We start from the raw sequence: 21,158 nt of genomic DNA, 5'->3' as shown, positions 1-21,158 counted from the left end.
AGGGGCATTATCAGATTTCGTTGCCTTTAAGGAACATTGATGTCAGTATGCCAAATAACAAGAGAATTGTTGAGCAGCATTTGTGTTATTTGAAAAGGTTTCAGAAGGACTCAACATTTCATACTGAGTATAACACCTTTATAAACGACCTGCTGGCTAAAGGCTACGCTGAGAAGGTGCCCAAAGAGGAGCTGGACCGTGGTGATGGGAAAGTATGGTACATACCACACCATGGTGTTTACCATCCCACCAAAAGAAAGATCAGGATTGTGTTTGACTGTGGAGCAAGATATCAAGGAACATCATTGAATGCTCAACTTCTACAGGGCCCTGATCTTACCAACTCTCTGATTGGAGTGGTGACCTGATTTAGGAGAGAACCAGTCGTGATCATGGCCGACATTGAATCCATGTTCCATCAGGTACAGGTTCCCCCTGAGGACAGAGATCTCCTCAGATTCCTCTGGTGGCCAAATGGGGATATGGATCAACTACCTGCTGAGCATAGGATGAAGGTGCATTTGTTTGGGGCGACATCATCTCCCAGCTGTTCCAACTTTGCTCTCAGAAAGTGTGCAGAGGACTATGGGCATCACTACAGTGAGGAAACGGTGGACAAACTATTGCACTGCTTTTATGTAGATGATTGCCTCGTATCAGTGGCCACGGAGAATGAAGCAGTGTTGCTTTACAGGAATCTGGTGTCTTTGTGTTCAAAGGGTGGATTTTCTCTCACAAAGTGGTTGAGTAACAGACCTGGAGTGCTGAAAGCCATCCCAGAGAATCACAGAGCAAAAGGCATTGAAGGGTTGGACATGGAGCTGGACTCGTTACCTGTGGAGAGAGTGCTGGGTGTGGAATGGAGCATTAAATCAGACTCCTTTAAGTTCAAGATTGTACTTAAAGATAGACCACTTACCAGAAGAGGAATCCTCTCAACCGTCAGTTCCATTTACGATCCCCTTGGAATGCTGAGCCCTGTGGTTTTAACAGCGAAGAAGATCCTGAGAGATCTGTGCAGGAGAGGCATAGGCTGGGATGATACTGTGCCTGAGTCAGTCTCAAAGGAGTGGTTGGACTGGCTGCAGCAGCTGCATCTGTTGGACAGATTTGAGGTCAGTGGATGCATGAAGCCACCAGGCTTTGTAGAAGTGGCTTCAGCACGGTTACATCACTTTTGCGATGCCAGTGAACATGGATACGGAACAGTTACTTACCTGCTGTTGGAAACAAAGACCTCGGAAGTACACAGTGCTTTCGTGATGGGAAAGGCTCGAATAGCACCTTTAAAATGTGTCACAATCCCCAGGATGGAGCTTGTCGCTGCAACTATGGCCAGCCGCATTGATATGCTCTGGAGGAAAGAGTTACAGATGGATCTGCTGGACTCTGTGTTCTGGACAGCACATCTGTTCTGAAATACATAAGGAATGAGACTTCTCGGTTTAAAGTCTTTGTTGCAAACCGGGTCTCACAAATCCTCAAGGTTTCCTGTCCGGCCCAGTGGAGGTATGTGGACACCAGCAGCAATCCAGCAGATATGGCCTCTAGAGGTGTGAAAGTTGATGTGTTTGTTGCAGATGCTACATGGGTGTCAGGGCCTCACTGTCTTTTGCTTCCCGAGAGTGAATGGCCTGTTGAGCGTGAAGACCTCAATCATCTTTCACCTGGCGACCCTGAGGTCAAAAACATTGCTGCAGTGAATGTTGTTCAGGCCAGAGAAGAACCTGTAACTCACCTTGTTGAATATTTTTCCTCTTGGACAAGTCTGAGGAAAGCAGTGGCATGGGTCTTGAAGATTAAAACCTTGCTCATGTCCTGTGTAAAGAAAAGAAGACAGTTACACCTGACCTTTGCACAGTCCGACATCACCAAAGCCTCCATGGATCCAAATGACCTGGAAGCATTGACGCCAAACCATCTGCTACTGTTGAAAACCTCACCAACATTACCACCAGGAGTGTTTGAACCCTCAGACATATATGCACATAGAAGGTGGAAACAGGTTCAATATATGTCTGATTTGTTTTGGAGGAGATGGGTTAAAGAATACCTACCTCAACTGCAGGAGCGGCAGAGATGGACAGGAGTGAAGAGGAATCTGGTCGTGGGAGATCTTGTCATCATCACGGACAGCACGGCACCTCGGAACTCTTGGCCTGTGGGACGAGTGATAAAAACCTTCCCGGATCAAAAAGGATTGGTTCGTCAGGTGCGGATTAAAACCCGGAGCAGCTGCCCGGAGCGGCCCATCACAAAGGTTTGCCTGCTGCAGGAGGCTGAAGCCACTTGAGGCTTTAGTTTGGTTTTTTTTGGACTGTTATGAAGCTCACCTTGGATTTTTGACCGTTTGACTTTGACTGGTGAGACTGTGGACTTTTGAGTCATATATTGATTCAAGAAGAAAGAAGATTTCCCTGTGGATTATTGGTGGACATTACTTGTTGAGCTTTAAAGTGTTTTCTTTGTATGTGTACGTCTCCTACTTGGTACTGTATGTGAGTAATTATTTAGATTAACTCCATAATTAGGGGCTGGGTTGTAGGAGCCGTAGCCTGTTGCACTGGTGGACGATTCATCTCTCGATTTGTTTGGTCTGGTTGCCACGGTGATGCACAGGGTTTGGGTCACGTGGGCACTGGGGGATGATGGCCGCAGGTGATATAGGGAGCTGGTTCACCTGCACTGGGGGGAGAGAGGCGAGTGTGGGTAGCCGCAATTTTTGTTGACCGCCTTTGTTCAGTTTGTTGTTTAGTTACACACGCCATCAACGTGCACGTTTTTCCATCTTTTAGGCGAATGTGTAATTTGTGGGCCGCTGATTGTAGCTGTGCTGTTTTATTAAATAACTCACTTGGACTCAGCGAGCTTAAATGAACTCGGCAGCAGCGCGTCACACAAGACAGGCCTCACCTCATCCTCTCGGACGACTTCACAGGGTCAGGCAAGTCGTTATACACAGAGAGAGTGAAACATTTGGAATTGTTCATTTTAATAATATATTTTATGTTGTTTAAACTTATTTTTCTTTTACCAAACTTCTCTCATTGTTTGCATTAAGCATAAAAATTCTATGCTGTCCATTCAACTGAACAACATGTCATTATAACATTAATATTTAAGTTGCATTCATGTACATATAACACAATTTAGACGAGGGCAGATATCAAACATAGTCAGAGAGAAAAAAAAATTATATAAAGAAAGAATATTTACATGAGAAAAAAATATTTACATAATTTGTGTGTTTTAATGTGATTGTTGTGACGTCTCCTTACAAATTAGTTTCAAAGGGTTTATATTGATTGACTGAAACTGTTTTATAAATTCTAATGTGTTCCTTCATGTTCATATGTCCTGAATGTTTCCACTGTGCAGCAGCTGTGGCTGATTGGAAGGAAAAGTCTCCACCTGGTGTCAGTTACCCTGAACTGCAAGAGAGACCAGCAGGATTCACTCAGGCTCTCAAACCTTCTGGAAAAGCTGCAAAAAATGGGAAAAAGTGGATTCACTCTGTCCTGGACTCTGGATCATCAGTTGATTTGATTTCATCTCCTCATTGTTCCAACCAGAGTCCAGGCTGGAGAGAAGGACCTGCTCTGTTCTGAGCTGCTGAAACCGGATGAACGATGAGTTCAGGTGACTGGCAGCTGCTCGGGACTTTGTCTGCTTTTACATGAGGTTTGCAAAACTTTCTCTGCTGATTTCTGCTGCTGAGATGGAGGAAAAGCAGACTACAGCTTCACCTTCAACTCGCTTCAAAGACGGAGGAGGAGAGGTGGAGGTTTGTCTCCAGACTTTGAGCTGCTCTGTTCCTCTTTGAAGAAAACAAGGGTTAAATGAGTCTAATATGAACCATGTCCAGCTTTGGAATAATGAGACAGCAGGAGGACAGGTGCAGTTTAACAGGTTCAATTCACTGACTTTTCCCTTTAAGAAATAAACTGCATTATAAATATAATCATCCTCTTTATCTCTAACTGCTCTGTTCCACTGTCACAGAGACCTTCAGTGGAAACATCTTCATTGGGAGTTTATCCAAAGTGCCAATGAATGGAAACATCTTCTGAGTGAAAGCGTGTGTGAAGGTGTGTATGTGTGTGTTAGTATCAGGATCAGAGAACGACAGTTTTCCTCTGTTCCAGTCCAGATTCACTCTGATCCTCTGGAGCTTCTTCTTCACTGGGAGATCAGTGTCTGGAGCTGATGGTGACAATGCTGAGTATTCCACTTCATAGAATCCTATTCCCCATAATCCAGGGTCTATGTTGTCTCCCTTCCTCTCCACAGACTCTGCTAACACACCCAATCCCCAGTCTGTACTGTCTCCAACCTCAACATCCCAGCTGTGAGTCCTTGAGTTAAAACCCTCAGAGCCCAGGACACAGCAGTAAGAACCAAATCTCTCTGGATTGTCAGGAAGCTGCTGTTCTTCTCCTGGTCTCACACTAGTCAGATCTTCAGACAGGATGAGTTCTGGATCAGCAGTGTTTGGGTCCAGAACCACAGGACTGTAGGAGACCATGTCCTTCATCTTGCTCCAGATGTTGAAGGTCAGGTTGCCCAGGTGTTTGGCCTGGTCTATCAGAGCTCCTGAGCCCAGCTGGGGATCATCCAGCAGGGGGTGCTGCTGGACTCTGTCCACTGCAGCCTTGTAGTTGAGCAGGAATGAGACGTCTTCAGCTCTCAGCTCGTCCTCTGTGGCTCTGACTGTCTGAAAGTGCTGCTGTCTCTCTGCTCAGAGCCTCCATCTTCTCCTTCATCATCTGACTCTTCTGCTCCTCTTCCTCCCTCAGTGCAGCCATCCTGGCCTCCTCTTCCTCTTCTAGAAACTGGTGAAGCTTCTTAAACTGCTCCTTAATCTGCCTCTCTGTGTGTCGGGCCTGGACCTTAATGTGTTTTGCTGTTTGATCAGACTCCACTTTAACTTGTTTAAAACCCTTTAACTTCTCCTTTAAGAGCTCCAGAGTTTCCTGAAGTTCCTTCTTGTGTTGTCGAGCAGCTTCATCGATGGGTCTGAATCTGTGGTTGATGTGTTTTTCTGAATCTCTGCAGACGACACACACTGGCTGCTGATGGTCCACACAGAAGAGTTTGAGTTTCTCAGCGTGCAGACTGCAGAGAGCCTCTGAAGATCTCTGATCTCTCTCCTGTAAGAAGGACTCACACAGGTTCTTTAACGCCAGGTTATGAGGTGGTTCAAACATTGAAGTTCTCTTACAAACTGGACACAGTCGTTGTGGTTTCTCTCTCCACCAGCTCTTCAGACGGTCTTTACAGAAGCTGTGGCTACATGACAGAACAACAGGATCTCTAAAGACCAGATGACAGACCGGACAGCAGAGATCCTCCTTTGATCTGGAAGCCATTTAGTCTGTGAGTGAAGCTGAAAACACAGCAGACAGAAAGTCCAGTCAGTCATGGCTCCGCTCCCCCCTCTACTAACTTCACTGAAGTTCACTTTGACTCTGAGTCCTGGTTTTGGTCAAACTCACCTTCAGTGTGTGGAGTGTCAGCAGGTTGAAGCAGCAGTGTTGTAGTTTTCCTCTTTTCTCTCCTGTAGCTGGACTCACTCACAGGAAGTTGTTGGTTTGGTCTGAAGGTGAGTCTGATCGTCTCTTCTTCAGTCTGCATCAGTGTTAATGACTAACTTGGTTTATCTCAGGTGAGTCAGGTGATGGGTGGAGCCTGACATGCTGACTGATAATGTTCAGCAGGATGTTGCAGCAGCTCTGTTTTCATTCAGATGCAGCTGTAGGTTGAATGTAGTGGAGCAGTTTATAACTGAGTTAAATCTGAGGAAAGATTTCAGGAAACCATAAGATTTAATAAGTGGAACCATGAGGGGCTGGAGAGTCAGCAGCTCTGTAATTAATGCTACAGCTTTTCAGTCAGACCTCACCGCCAGACTTCATGCTCATCAATGAGCTCACGACCCTGTCAGCAGTTCACCAGTTATGCTTCCTTGGATCACTGGTGGGTACTGACCACTACGTACCAGGACCGACCCACAATTCCTGCTGTCTTGGAGATGGTCTGACCCAGCTGAACAATCATCACAGTTTGGCCCTTGTCAAAGTCACTCTGATCCTGCCCCAACATGTCAACTTAAACAACTGACTGTTCACCTGCTGATTAATATATTCTGCCCCGTGACAAGTGCTAATGTAACAAGATAATCAGTGTTTTTCATATAACATAAACACATACATGCTGTCCAGCCACAGGCGCCCAGATAAAAGCCTTCAGTTATCATCTTGCACTCAAAGCCACGAGCTTAATGAGAAACACAGAATAATTAGCAGATCTGGATTTTGACCGTTAGGATCCCTGAAGTTACTGGTGAAGTTTGTTGGGTCTGTGTAGAGCCTGAAAGGAACAGCCTGCCTACAGACACTGCTCAGGGTTGCAAAAATTGTTGTTCCGGTTAAAAAAATATTTATTAGGAAGTAGCAGGTATTTATAAAAGGAAACTAAAAATGATTTTAAATGGTCACAAGACAGAGGTTTACGAGGCAGTAGATTTATGTTCCTTTTAAATGTGGTTTAGTGTTTTGTTGCTTTCCAGCTCTGCAGGATCAGTTTATTGCACTTTCAATTATTAAACCTGGGAAAAAGCGATGCAGATATTTTATGTTTGGTGTCCTAAGTAAAACAAACTTCATGGTTGATACAGAAAAGAAACAGATAATTGAAAAATGTAAAATGGTGCAATGAAGGAAAACCACAACCATCAATTAGCCTAGCACTAATGTAGCATTAACTGTTCTGTGAAGTCAGACCCTTTACAGCATTACCTATAACTAAACTCATACAACATGTTAAAAAAACTGTTATCAAATACTTATTTTTTATGTTCTCATTTTGCAGATTTTTAGGCTAATATTCAGAGTCAAAGCAAATGTAAATTACTCTCAATACAATCAGTCAAGGTAATTCTACATAAATGCTTTAAATATCCAGAATAAGAATGAGAAATTAACCTCAGATTTTCAATTTAAAATGCTGTTGAGCTTTAGGACAAAAAACATAACATAATATATATATGTATATGAATCTTTTTATACATTTCGGGAAGTTAAGGGCCTCTGGTTTGTAACTGGTGTTTAACTTATAAAAGTTTTCTCCCATTTGAACAAACAGCTGATTGAACATAATACACATTAAATTGGGAAAACACCCAAGTAAACAGTTTAACTGATTTCAACTCACCTCTTCAGCAGCAGTTCTGCTGTTTATCCACTGGGTGTCTCTGTAGCTCCACTCTGGCAAAAACACACCTCAGCACCTGCTACAAGTGACAAAATGTAGACACGACAGGTAAAGATATTTTTAATACAGTTACTGATGAGTCCTGTCTGATGGTTTCATATCTACAAACACTGCAGTGCCTCCGCTCCATATAAACAGCTGTTGAAGTTAGGAGCACGATGGACCAGACTCCATGCAAAAAACAAGGTAAAAATATTAATAAGACAGAAAGAAAAATAGTTAAAGGCAACATAAAGAAAATCATAGAGACGAGAATAAAGAATAGATGAAAACTGCAGACTTTTATCTTTTCAGCCTCACCTGACTGGAACCTACCACCTGCTCAGGTAAACGCAGGGTAACCTGAAGAGACAAAGCTTTCAAAGAACACAACAAACATTCATCTAAGAACGTCTAAGTTACTTTAAAGTTTATGTATGGTCACACATATACCTGAGTGAGTGCACCAACTGATAAAATGTAATTTACTGCAGAACAGCATCACTCTTTCTTGCTACAACATGACAGAGCCCAGTCACTGGCTGCTGAGAGGACCTGATGAAACAGTCCTGTTTCTGAATGGGCAGTGGTCTGCATCAACATCACAGGCTGAGCAAAAGAAGAGGGACTGACTGACCCCTTTGAAGAGAATATAACAAGACAAAGTCAATGTATCAACCCTGCTTGGAAATCAGAGAAAGTTTTTCTCAGTATCAGATTAATTGAGTGATACAGGAATATAAATTTAGGTATAAACCTATATTTAAAGGTATAGGTTGTAGCCCACAGCTTACCTCAATAAATCCAAGGTAACATTATACGTCCTGTTTCTTTTTATTGTCAAAAACCCCCCCAAACAAAACAAAGAAACTTTCGACCTCATATAAAAGTGAAGAGTCTCAGCAGGAGAGATTTTTGACATTGTTTCATGTCTGAGTGACACAGACAAAAAAACAGCCCAGTCTTCCTCAATCTTCCTCAGTCTGTGAAAGTCTTCATGTTTAATGGTTTTGAAGTCATCAGCAGTAATTGACCACTGCAGCTCTAACGAACCTCAGACTGAATGTTGATCCTGTCAGTCATTACACAGGAAGATCTGAGGACGTGCGTTTTAATGAACGCCTCTTTTTTTTTTTCATGACTTCTCAATATCATCAGTCATCACAATTACTTTTTCACTTTTCTGATTATAAAGCAGGTCTAGGTTCTATATTAATACTGTGAAAGTATCAAAGCCTCAGTCCACAGAGAAATGCACACAGCCTGTATTCAGACACTGAGCCTTAAAACCAGCCATCAGGACTTCTGCAACTTTGTGATGTCACAACAAAGCAGTCACTGCTCTTAGCCACACCCCAAGCCCCGCCCACCAGGACCCACCATCCAACCTTGCAGAATTTGGTTTCTGATTTGCTCATTGACCCAGAGCTGTAAAATATGGGACCTTTAACATCTCACTTTCTGAGGGCAAGGTGAACTTGGAGAAAATAGGATACGAGTCAGACTCATAAGTGTTTTAATTTTCATCCTACAACTGTTATCATTTCACCAAATTAAGTTTTGATGTTTGCTTTTAAAGTTGTGGTTGTAATCAGGTTGTAATCGTAAATTATTAATCCCTTTGAAGAATAAACTTTGGTCTGTGAGTTGACGTCTAATAATTGTTGAAGCTCGTCTGTTTTGTCTGAAGGTAAAGTTAAGTTTATTATTGGATGCTTTTCACTGGCCTTTGAGTGTGGCCAATCAGAACAGGTGGGAGCACTTTTGAATTTGGACATGGTCAGACAGACTATCATAGCCTACAACCCAGCTTCAAGCATATTGAGGCCTTTGAAACAATGTGCCATTGCACCCATCTGAGACCTGAACATAAAGTGTTTTTCCCATCTCACATGGTTTCACTTGAGAAAACTATTCATAGGAAAAGCCAAAGATAGTTTTGCAGCTGCATAGATTTATCCTGAGGTAACTGGTCTACTGAGAATCATTACTCTATATGTACTTTAGTCGACTGAAATTATCCCACAATGCAAAATAAAACTCAGAACAAGTGCTGGTCATAGATAAATATAATAAAATCAATTTAAATTCTCTTTTAAGCAGAACACACTCCCTGTAGGCACATTAGATGACTGATTTTTCTTCAGGAACTTAAACGTCACATCATGTCTCCAGCAGTGACGGCGTGTCTCCAAAATACTTCTACAGATTTTTGTGATGTTTTGACTTTTGGTGCATGTTGGGAATTAGGGAGATCAGCCCCTGTGAAAGCACAGATGAAAAACGCAGCGAGTTTTCATCTCAAACACTTTGTTTCATCATCCGTCCATCATGGCCGGTGATGAAAGGCTGCTTCTTACGCACCCTCCCTCCCCCTGGTGAACGACTGACGCTGTCGGATCTAAATTCCACATCAGACCTCCTCACTGAGACGGACAGCCAGAGGTTATTAGAAGGAGCTTCAGGTTCGAGCCTCTCAGCACACACACACACACACACACACACAGACGAGTGCTGCCTGTGATCTATGATTCATGTGCACTCATTTAAAATAGTGTGAAATATTTAAAGTTGGCTGGTCGGCCTCAGAGGGTCGACTGACTGACCTCTCTGCTCTTATTACTGCATGGAGGAGGAGGAGGAAGAGGAGGAGGCGGGGAAGGGAGAAGAAGAGAAGGAAGGAGGGGGTCGTGACGATACAGGCAAGAAAGAACGAGTGACAAACATAATAAAAGTGGGAAAGAAAAGGATGACTGGCTGAAAAAATGGACAGATATAGGCTTCAGGACTGAATCATTTTGGTTCACTTCATTATTCAGAGTACGTCTGCATCAAGCTGATTAAACTTGTAAACGTGTCTTTTTCTCTCTGTTTCGAGCTCCATCAAGACTAAAACTGTGTTTTTCTACCTCCCAAAGCTGACACCTCCAGAGTGTGTAAATCTGAAAACGAACGGCGTGGTGTTTCAGTGTGGACCAAGAAAACAGAGCTTTAACCAGACAGTGATGTGTGTTGGGGGCCATGTGCATGTGAAGATAATCTGTATTTTCATCACTCCTAAGCACATGTTTGTCTGTGTCAGCAGTGTTGGATTAGCAACACCAGTCATTGTTTACTGTCGTTCCAGGCCCAGGCCCGCCAACATAGACGCAAACGCTGTACTGTACCGATAAGGAGAAGTAAGTCTAAGTAAAGCCTTTCTGGCACTTTAGATACTTTTGGTTTCACCCAGTTTGTGTGAACCTAATCACTGAAGTGGTTGCACTCTTGATGTGATTCTATCTTGCAGGACAGTGGTTCTGATCTGAATGTCTCCTCTATCACATAAGTTTGTCAAATCACTACTTTCTCAAATTTGAGTCTTGCTAGCTGGTCCTCATAACATTGGTGGTGATGTATTTACCATTTGACATGTTGGTCCATCAATGTCAATTACTCTTGTTGAGTGATTACTGGTGGTCCTGGCTCCTTACACCCCAGCGACAGGCCCTGTTGAAAATTGTGCCAGTGATTTGAACACAGTTCTATCAACTCGATTCAGTTCCACCTCTTACCACCAAAAGTAGATGCTCAAAGAGGTCAACACCCTGGTTGACTGAAGAAACGCATGCTCTGAAGCAGTATGAACTGCAAAATCCAAACTGTAACCAAACTTTCTCAAAGCAGCTGTCTCTCCGCTGCTCGCCTTTATTGCTCATGATGTGAGTAAAAGAGATACAAAATTAGCTCTTCATCTCTGGCTTTTTCTGCAGAACCAGTCAAGCATTACATCCCAGATAGTCTCTGCTTTTTCCAGATTTTGAGACTATATCTTTGCGATCATTACCGAAGTTGGCATTGGCTTCTAAATTCACCACCAGCGTCCTTAACCCTCAACTAGTTAAACTTTTCAAATATCTTCAAAGTTTTGGGACCTATATGTTCTCACTAACTTTAAAACTGCTGTGGTTAAACCTTTTCTTTCTAAACCACACCTTGACCCAGGGTGTCTCATTAACTATTGGCCAGCACCCAACCTTCCATTCTTTTCAAAATTAATGGAATGATTGTGTTTGTGATTGTGTTTCTATGGCTTCAGATTCCACCTCTGTGTTTCTTTTACTTTAGCTAAGTGCAGCTTTTGATCCTAGATCAGTGCTTATTCCTAGACTGATCGGAAAACTAATTTGGGGTCTCTGGTGTGGCCCTTACCTGGTTAAAGTCTTGCTTATCTGAAAGAAGACAGTGTGTTTCCTAAAATAATCCTCAATCAATATCCTCTGATCTGATATATGGAGTACCCCACAGCTTTGTTCTTGGCCCCCTGCTTTTGTATTATTAGATTTGACCTCTTTGCCAAATTATATGCAGTCATGGCATTAATTTCTACTGTTACGCTGATGATACTCACTTGCCTCCTGTGAAAACCTGGTTGTTGAAGATTTTCCTGCTCCTAAATTCAGGGAAAACCGAGATGCTGGTCATTGGCCCAGCCTGATAGAAACTCTATTCCCTAACAACTCTGTGATTTCTCAAAGTATGACAGCCAAGAATCTCGGTGTTATGATTGATCCTGCCCTCTCTTTTGAAGAGATGTCAGTGAGATCGCCTATTTTTATCGATGTAACGTAACTAAAATTTGTTCTTTTCCATTTAAAGCAGATCCTGAGACCCAAATTCACGACTTTGTGTCATCCAGACTGGATCATTGTAATGTTTTCTGGCCTGCCACGTGCTCGTACTAAAGGTCCTCAAATGATTCAGAATGCAGCAGCTGCAATTTCAGATCAGACTTCAAGGTGCTTCTTACTACAAAAAAGATCCTACCCCCCAACCGCCTTGCTGACATCTGACCATGCGATGCTGTTAAGGCCTTTAAATTCAAACTTAAAGCTCATATTTATGCTGTAGCTGTTAGTGGCTTATTCTTTGATTACTTCAGGGCTTATACCTGTAACCATTCACCTGCTGGCAGCCTCAATTAATCTATTAAACCTAGTGCGTTCAGTAGTCACATCCTGTCACTGAGATTACTCTAAACTTTCTGAAAAAATTTCTCTAACTGTTTTTTACTCCCATGAGCACATGAACACCCAGGCTGTGTGCCTATCTCTCTATCCTCTGATGATCTCCTTCCTGTTCTCCCTTCACTCAGGTTGTCTGTGTCGGACTGTCAGCCAGATGTTTTTGGATCTGGATCTTTGTGCTCCAGCGATCCCAGGATGCTCCTTGTCTCTCTCTCTCTCCCTCTATGCGTTTGTGTTCTTCACCTGGACGTGTGAGTAATGTGCTTGGTTTTACCTCCTGTGTGTTTGTGTAGTCTGTTCTCTTTCCTGGTGGAGGGGGGGGGGTCATGTGGCTCACACCCTATCTTTTGGTGGCACCTGTAAGTTTTTTGATGTTGTTCCACATCATATTCTTCATTAATGTTTACAATCTATAATGTTGTCATCCTGATTATCCGTACTACTTTGATGCTCTATTCTGTATACTGCACAGTTATTGCATGTCTGAAGAGGGATCACTCCTCTGTTGCTCTCCTTGAGGTTGCGTCCATTTTTTCCGGTTAAAGGGTTTTCTTTGGGGGAGTTTTAAAACTCAGAGGGCGTGGGAATGCTTTACAGATTGTTAAGCCTCTTGGAACATATGGTGGGCCAAGCCTGTATGTTTATATACAACTAATTTGTGACAGCAGTTTGCAGAAAGTGAGATTTCCATGTGTTCTTTTTTTATTCTAAAGCAGATCGAGGTTCTATATTAATACTGTATAAACTAATACTATAAGTATCAAAGCCCCTGTCCACAGAGAAATGCACACAGCCTGTATTCAGAAACTGAACCATAAAAGAAGCCTGTAACTTCTTGATGTCATAACTATACAGTCATTGCCCTCAGCTCCTCTGATTGGCTCACCGACGTGTTGTTACTAGAGCTCCAGAGAGAAGCCTGAGAGAGGAAGTGTGAAACTACATTGAGATGGTTTTTGATTCTTAAAACCACAATTTTATCTTCTTACGGATATCAACACTTAAAATAAAACACTGGAAAAGTGTAATATATGGGACCTTTAACATAATGAGGATATGTTGTTAATTTATGCATTTGACAACTTGCACAAATGTTGATACTTGATTATGGTTAGGGAACGATCCTGGTTTGGTTTAATACAGAAAAGTTCATAGTGGCTTCAGACACACTGAACCAAAATCATGCTCTTTCCCAAACCCAGACTGCTGTTGTTGCTTAAAACCTTTTTTTCACATTGAAATAATGTATCTGAATTATTATTATTATTTTTTTTTTAATGTCATAGTACAATAAGGTATAAAAATGTCATAGTATAGTAAGGTTAAAAGAAACATACTATGGCAAGGTATAAAACTTTCATAGTATAATTAGATATAAAAATGTCATAGTATAGTAAGGCATAAAGAGATATAATATAGTAAAGTGCAAAATGTCATAGTATAGTAAAGTGTAAAAATGTCATAGTATAGTAAGGTATAAAATTGTCATAGTATAATTAAAGGTTAACAAATGTCGTGGTATATTGAGGTTTTAAAAAAATGTCATAATATAGTAAGGCATAAAAAGACATAGTATACTAAAGTGTAAAAAGGTCATAGTATAGTAAGGTATAAAATTGTCATAGTATAATTAGATATAAAAATGTCATAGTATAGTAAGGCATAAAGAGACATAGTATGCTGAAGTGTAAAAAGGTCATAGTATAGTAAGGCATAAAAAAGTCATAGTATAGTAAGGTTTTAAAAAATGTTATAGTATAGTAAGGTATAAAACTACCATGGTAGAGTAAGGTATAAAAATGTCATAGTATAGTAAGGTATAAAAATTGTCATAATATAGTAAGATATAAAGAATGTTATAATATGGTAAGGGGAAAAAAAAATCATAGTTTAGTATGGAATAAAACTGTTATAGTATAGTAACGTATGAAAATGTCATAGTATAACAAGACATAGAAAATGTCATATTATAGCGAGACATAAACCTGTAATAGTTTAGTGAGGTTAAGAAAAGTATAGTATAGTAAGGCATAAAAATCGCATAGTTTAGTCAGGCATAAAAATGTCATAGTATAGTAAGACACAAAAATAGCATGGTATAACAAGGTAGGAAGATGTCATAGTATAGTAAGGGATAAAAAAAATGTCTTAATATATTCAGTGATAAAAATGTCATGACATAGCAATGTAGAAAAATGTCATAATATAGTCAGGTACAGAAAGTAGTAGGTTATATACAGTAAGGTCTAAAAATGTAAGGTATACAAATAATACTATAGATATTATATAATATTCATATATCAAGATATAAAAATGTCATGGGATAGCAAAGGAGGAAAATGCCATAATATAGTTGTCCTACAATATTAAGGTATATAAATGTCAGGCCTGAAAATGGCTAAGTATAGGTACTAGAAAAATGTCACAGTACAACACATAAAAATGTCATAGTAGAGGAAAGAAAAAAAAATTCAGTGTTGTAAGGTATAAAATTGTCATTCTATATGTAGGAAAATGTCATAGTATAGTGAGGCATAAAAATGTCATAGCATAGTAAGGTTTAAAAATGACATAGCATAGCAATGCATTAAAATGTTATAGCATAGTAAAAAAAAAAAAAAAAAAAAAATCTATATATCTATCTAAATTGAAATGATTTTCCACTAGGTCCTATGAGGAAGAAAATAGCAAGGAAAGAAAGCAAAGATGAAAGGAGAGGAGGACAGAAAAACATTAAGCTTACTGAGATGTGGAATTTGCAATATTTTGGCGAGCGGCGGAATGGCTGAATGTGTCAAACAGAAGAAATGATGCAATCTGGTAACAAATTCGAGAGAAATTTTTATTATGAATATGGCACCTGTAAGATGGTCAAAACCGGGTTACAGAAAGACAACCATGTATGTGACTTGTTCCACTGAACGAATGAGAACCTAGTAAACTTATAAAAGAACAACTGCTAAATGAAGTATGTACATTTTCGGATTTGCAGCATTATTTATGGTAAATGAACTCAAAAAGATGTCTTTTGAAAATAATAATAATAATAATAATCATAATAATAATAAAAAATAAGCCAGGCACTCAAAGTTAGCATCAGTTAGTCATGAGATTTCCCTCTTCTGTGAGGAAAAAAAATTAAAACAAAAAATAGAAATGTACCATAGTTTTCTCTTTTTTAATATTTTAATTTGTTTGTATTTAGAATTTTATAACACTGTTAACATTGATAATAAGAGATTCCCTCTCTCCCGTATTTCAGCTACTTGGCACCAAGTTCCTCATAAAAGAATCTGTATAATTGTACAAGAAATAGTTAAAAACACAGACACAGTTTCTTCACAGGTAAATGAAGTGATTTTTCAATATTTGTAATTCTTAAACACTATGTATTTTTGACAGCAGCTGTGATTAAGGTTTTAAGTTTTTAAAATCACCAGCAAAGTTTTCATTTTTCGACATAAAACACAGAAAAAACATTGAAACAGCTTGGACCGGCTGTTTGGTTTTTGTTACATGTGGGTGTATTTCCTGGTTTCATCTGAGTTATGTGCCCCTCCCCCTTACAAATCTCCTTTTCACTACCAAATGGGGCTCTGCCATTCGTTTGTGCACTGCCCCGGGTTTTTCACGCAAAAACCACCAAAAGTAGAAAATGCTAAAATCCAGAGGAGCACGGAAACAAAATGCTCCAGAAACAACAAATTTAACATTCAACCACAAACGACCCACCAATCAGCTGACAGATCGAGTGGCCCAGATCACATTCTCCTTATCGAACACAAAAATAAATAAATACATTGTTCAATTTCATAACCTGGGTTTCTTTTGTTGTTGTTGTTGTTTACATGTTAATCGCAGTAACAAGACATTGATTCTTCACAGAAAGCACAGACGCTACAGATTGTTTTTCCTGATGTGAAGGGGGGGATTAGAGGCCCGGGTCAGTTTGACAATACAGACTTTATTCCTTGAAGAGGCCTCCATCACGTCCCCATTTGGGCTCGACAGACTTAAAAAAACACAAAAACTGCTGGACCAAAAACAAAACAAACAAACCAAAAAAAGAAAACAAAAAACAAAACGAGGGATCTATCACGTGAAACGCATCGGACAAACTTACTAAACATGCAGTTCAGTTTTCCAAAACACCTATAAAAATAGATTTATAGTGCGAAATATTTTTTTCTTCTTTTAATTTCTTTAGAAATCTTTAAAATTGTTTTTTTTTTATTATTATTATTTGTCCTGAAATTCTACTGTGATTTTTTTTCTCCCCCCTTGAACCACTTGTTTAACTTTGTTTGTCCCGTGAGAGAAGGTTGCGCAGGAAGTCAACAAGTTTCGGTGGGAACCAATGAAATACACCCAATGCACACAAGAAGCCCCAAGGGACTCTGGGAAATGTTTCACAACTGAGGCTTTTATGGTTTTTCCAGGACTACATCTACAATGCTGCTTTAGGACTTTATCCTCATCATAATTTATTTCTATAGAGTGTAAATATTTATTAGTTTTTCAATACTTTGTACTCAAGAGCTGGAAACTGCGATTCCCAGAATTCCTCAGTGGCAAAAACATGGCTCCATAAACCTTTGAGCTAGTTAAAGAATCTTTTCATCTCTGAGAGAAAAGACAGCGAGATAAAGAGGTTTGTATAAGACTACACAACAGCAAAAAGCAATAGCAGAGGGAGAAAGAGAGAGAAGTTTTAGAAAACAAACGGAAAAAGAAAAAACAAGGTTTTACAAAGACAAAAAGGAAGCAGCGAAAAAAAAGGTGGACTCTACAAATTTTTTTTCCGTTTTTTGCAAAGGCCACCGAACACGAAATTCCACGAACCTCCACTGGTTTCACTAAGACTGCAGATAGAGGGAGATGGAGAAAGGGACAAGGAAAGAGAGAAAGAGGGTGTCATTTTTTGGGGGGGGATGTCAATCATCCCACAAACCCCACCCCTTTCACTCTAAGCCCCACCCCTCTCCCCTCCCCCACACTAGAGATAGAGCACAGAGAAGACAAAGGACAAAAACAGCTACAGTAGCTCAGTATATACTGCATATAGTCAACACACACAGAGAGAGAAGTCGCCATGAAAGACTTTTTGACAGCCAGTGACACTAAACACATCGGTAACACGTTTTTACGGCTTAATCACACTGGGTAATAAGGATGACGGGATGGTAAAGACGGGGCTGTCAACTTTAAAAAGATGGACATTGTGACAGTTTTTATACCATTTTAATTATTACTTATTCTCATCTTTTTTTCCTCTTTTTACCAAAAAAGTAGAAGAAAAAAAAATTACAAATGAACGAGAATCACAGTGCTTTTAAAACACCAAACTTGTGAGATTAACATTTCTTTTTTTGGCAAAGGAGGCTGGGGAAGAAAAAACACAAAACAGAAGAACAACGACAAAGACAACGTTGCTGAAAGGAATGTGATTTTTTTTTTCTCTTCCTCAAAAAAAAAAAAATTCATATTCTTTTTTTTTTGTAGTTATTGGATTGATTGTTTGATTGATTGATTGATTGAAAATGCATGTCTTTATTACAATCTCCTTTTTGATATGTGGTTTTTATCACAGGGTCCAGTGATGAAATGGAAGAGAGTGGATTGTTTCGGAAAATCTTGTGGAGGTGATTCTGGTTTAGGAAGAAGAAGAGGAGGAGGAGGAGGAAAAAAATAAGAAGTAAGTAGTTGTAGTAGTACAAAAATAAAACAAAACAGTGATCAAACAGGAGCCGGTCGAGGTTTTCAACATTCATTTTTCAAGTTAGTGACGCTAGCTAATTAGCCTCAGTCTCACTGAGAATTAAAAGTGATTCAGTTAGAAAACACATAATAATAAAAACAACACTATGTAGCCTAAAATTCAACCAATCAACTCCATGGAGTCGCCCCTCATGGCCCAGTCAGATTGCGCTTTTTTTGAGCTACAAATGAAGGAGGGACATATAAGGTGTAACATGGAGGCGATGTTGCTGATTTAGAGGTTCTTGCTGCATTTCTGACTTTCCTGAAGGTCAGAAGAGAGAAAAAAAAAATTGTTCCCCCTCCAAAAAAGAAAACAACTATCAGTCTGTCAACAAGCTGTGGGTTCGTTTACAGCACCCACATCAGCCAGCTGAAGCAGGGTTACTGGATGGTCGGTAGCACCATGAATCTGTAGATTGAAAGGTAGAAATGTAGACAGAAAGATTTAAGATCAGGTAATGAAAGAGAAGAGCAAGAGCGACAGATTGAGATGGGAAGAGATGTAAAGGAGGTTATGTTTGGTGCGAGACCTGTTGGTAAACTCCTGGGATAAAAGAGGAAGTAGTAACATTCGATAATTCACAGGTCATTACCCGGCTGAAATTGCTTTTTTGTTTTTCTTCTTAATGCTTGATTTGTAAGTTAAATCTGAGCTAGAATATTTTATAAAAAAGGAAGAAATGAAAGAAACGCTTAACTATTCCCTCAATCGAGAAACGTCCTCAAAAACCTTTTTTCAAAAGATTATTATCTCTGAGACCTTTGTTGGCCATGATCGAGCCCTCTCCTCTTGGTTCAAAAACTTTCTTCTCAAGCCTTGATCACATCAAGATACATATAGAGGAGCGCCACATAGAGTTTTCTGTCCATTACAAATCCCTGTACCGTCCTCCATTAAATACACACAATCAGCATCTTCATAAAGATGCAACAGAAACAAGTCAAATAATAAAAATTATCCCCGTCAGGCTCCAGTGGAGTCCTTAGGCAATATGAATTCTCTGTAGGCAAAAAAGGAATTCTTTACAATAAAGAATAGTCTGTTTTTTGTTCATTTGTTCAGAAGAAAAATGTTGCTGATTGCAAGAAACAGGAGCAAAGAGAGAGACTGAGAGAGGGGGAGAAGAGGATGAAGAGGAGAGAGATAAAAGATAGAAAAGGGGGACATATTTGAGGGTCATTCATGTCTATTACACAAGCTCAGTTGCTCAGATTCAAAGTGCTAGAGTACATTTGTCATCCTTTCCTGTCCTTTCTCCCCTCTCTGAAACACAGTGCTACACCGTGTTGATAAAAGATAGCAAGTAAATAGTCTTTCTTTTTTTTTTTTTTGTTAGTGAGTAGTCTTTTACTTTGACACAGTTGTTAATTCCAGAAACACAGTAATGCGGTCTTGAATGTTTTGCATTAATCCTCCTTCCTCTCTAGAGTCGTCTGCGTGGTGTGGATCCCATTGCTGTACACTGGGAAAGGTAGCGTTGAGAAAAGTCCCTCTGCTGTCGTGAAAACATTGGCTGCACTTGGCATCTGGCCTCCCAGGGCGCCGTTACCGCCCGTGGCCGATGGAGAACCGACAAACGGGCCAGCGGCTGCTGCCGCCGACATATTGAGCCTGTGGACGTGGTGGTAGAGCATCTCCATGGGCGTCTTAGGGTCAAGGCCGAACCCCGAGCTGTCGACAAAGTTCATGGCAGCATTGGGAAGGAGGTTACCTTGCGCCATGGCCAGGGTGACATCCGCTGGTGCGTACCTGATGGTCCCAGTGGTGTAGACCCGTGGAGCCGTCGTGCTGGTGGGGGCCAGGGTCCCCGTGACCCGGTGGACCAGTGGGAGCACCACGTTGCCGGCCTGCAGACGCTGTAGAGCCTCAAGGTCACCAGAGTACAGCAGTGAAGAGGAAGAGGTCGATGAGGAAGAGGAGGAAGATGACGAGGAAGAAGAGGAAGAGGTGGTGGGAGTGCCTTGTTGCTTGTCCCGTGGTGAGGCGGAGAGAGGAGGAGACAGTGGGTCGGCAGAGGAGGCGCTGGAGGGAGGCGCTAAACTTGCAGCACTGGAAGCTGAGGACGGGGCAGAGCTTCCGTTGTAAGGAGGCTTCCTCACTCCTCCAGCTCCTCCCTCAGTCCCAGGAGGGGTTAGGACAGAGTCGGGGATAGATACCTGGAGAGAGCCTCCCTGGGGTGAGGGGAAGGTCTCGTGGGTTCCTGGAGCAGCTGGCTTGGAGGTCATGCTGTATGGAGACTCATTTCTGGAAATCTCTCTGTTGGGCGGGTAGTTCCAGATGCTGCTGTCGTTGTCGAAGTTGATTGGTTCTGTCATCTCAGTCTTGATTTTCAGGACCGAGGATGTTGCACCTGCACTGTTTGGGGAACCAGAGGAGGTGAGGAGGTGGGACGAGGTGGCGGATGTGGCATGGGAGGGGTCAACCAGTGGTGTGGTATCTCCCATAGCAACAGGGCTGGGAGTAGTTGAGGACAGACGGAGCCTCCTACTTCGTGATCCGTCCCATTTCTGCACTTTCCTCCTCTTCCGCCTCTTTTGGAGCTTGCTTCCGGCATTGGCACTGTCGCAATCTTGCACGCCTCCGTCCTCTTCCTCATCATCATCCTCATCTTCCTCTTCATCCTCCTCAGATGAAGAGGTTTGCGAGTTGTGCAGCTGTACTTCTTCCCCCTCTCCATAGTGCTCTACTTTAATATGAAGTCCACCCAGATTACCAAGTCCTCCAATGGCGCCCAATCCCCCTAACCCGCCCAGACCTGCTAACCTCCCCAGCCTTCCTCCTCCTCCTCCTCCGCCCCCTCCTCCTCCTCCCCTGGCCTCCTCCTGCTCCTCACCCTCTCCATCTGAAGGTTCCAGACTGTCATCGCTGTCCTGGCTCTCTGGGTTACTTGAGCTGTCTCCTTCTTCCTGGCGTTTCATTTCCTGTTCAGATGAACAATGTGATTGACCAGGTTGCTGCTGGCGCTTGCTGTCTGTCTCCGGGTCCTCACTGCGTTCTGATTGGTGGCCTGGCTTCCCCTCGGACTTGGCGTTCTCATTGTCTGTTGAGAGGAAGGAGGTAAGTTGGTTAAAAATGCAGGAACATAGTAGCAAAACAAGAATCTAAATATTCTAAGACAACATGAATACTTTAATTCTAAG

The 21,158-nt window shown here is 41.3% G+C and overlaps 1 protein-coding gene and 1 pseudogene across 4 annotated transcripts in view; both read right to left on the bottom strand.

Annotated features, from left to right (window-relative positions):
- Positions 1 to 1,432: 1,432 nt before the first annotated feature.
- Positions 1,433 to 9,053, bottom strand: LOC139632527 (nuclear factor 7, brain-like; annotated as a pseudogene).
- Positions 9,054 to 14,131: 5,078 nt separating this feature from the next.
- Positions 14,132 to 21,158, bottom strand: part of LOC139632877 (neuronal PAS domain-containing protein 3) — a 287,252-nt gene continuing 280,225 nt past the window's right edge. For 3 of the 4 annotated variants that reach the window (XM_071498141.1, XM_071498143.1, XM_071498142.1), the window contains exon 12: positions 14,132 to 21,058. In XM_071498141.1, the coding sequence (XP_071354242.1) occupies positions 19,425 to 21,058 (1,634 nt within the window). In that variant the 3' untranslated portion in view covers positions 14,132 to 19,424. The remainder of the gene's footprint in view (positions 21,059 to 21,158) is intronic. The other variant, XM_071498140.1, reaches the window with a different exon arrangement.

The sequence above is a fragment of the Trachinotus anak genome, unplaced genomic scaffold, assembly GCF_046630095.1.
Source record: "Trachinotus anak isolate AG129_WGS33_773 ecotype Australia unplaced genomic scaffold, CSIRO_AGI_Tana_v1 ptg000015l, whole genome shotgun sequence".
NCBI classification, from domain to species: Eukaryota; Metazoa; Chordata; class Actinopteri; order Carangiformes; family Carangidae; genus Trachinotus; species Trachinotus anak.
Note: the sequence above shows the minus strand (reverse complement) of the source record. Positions and strands in the feature narration are given on the sequence as shown.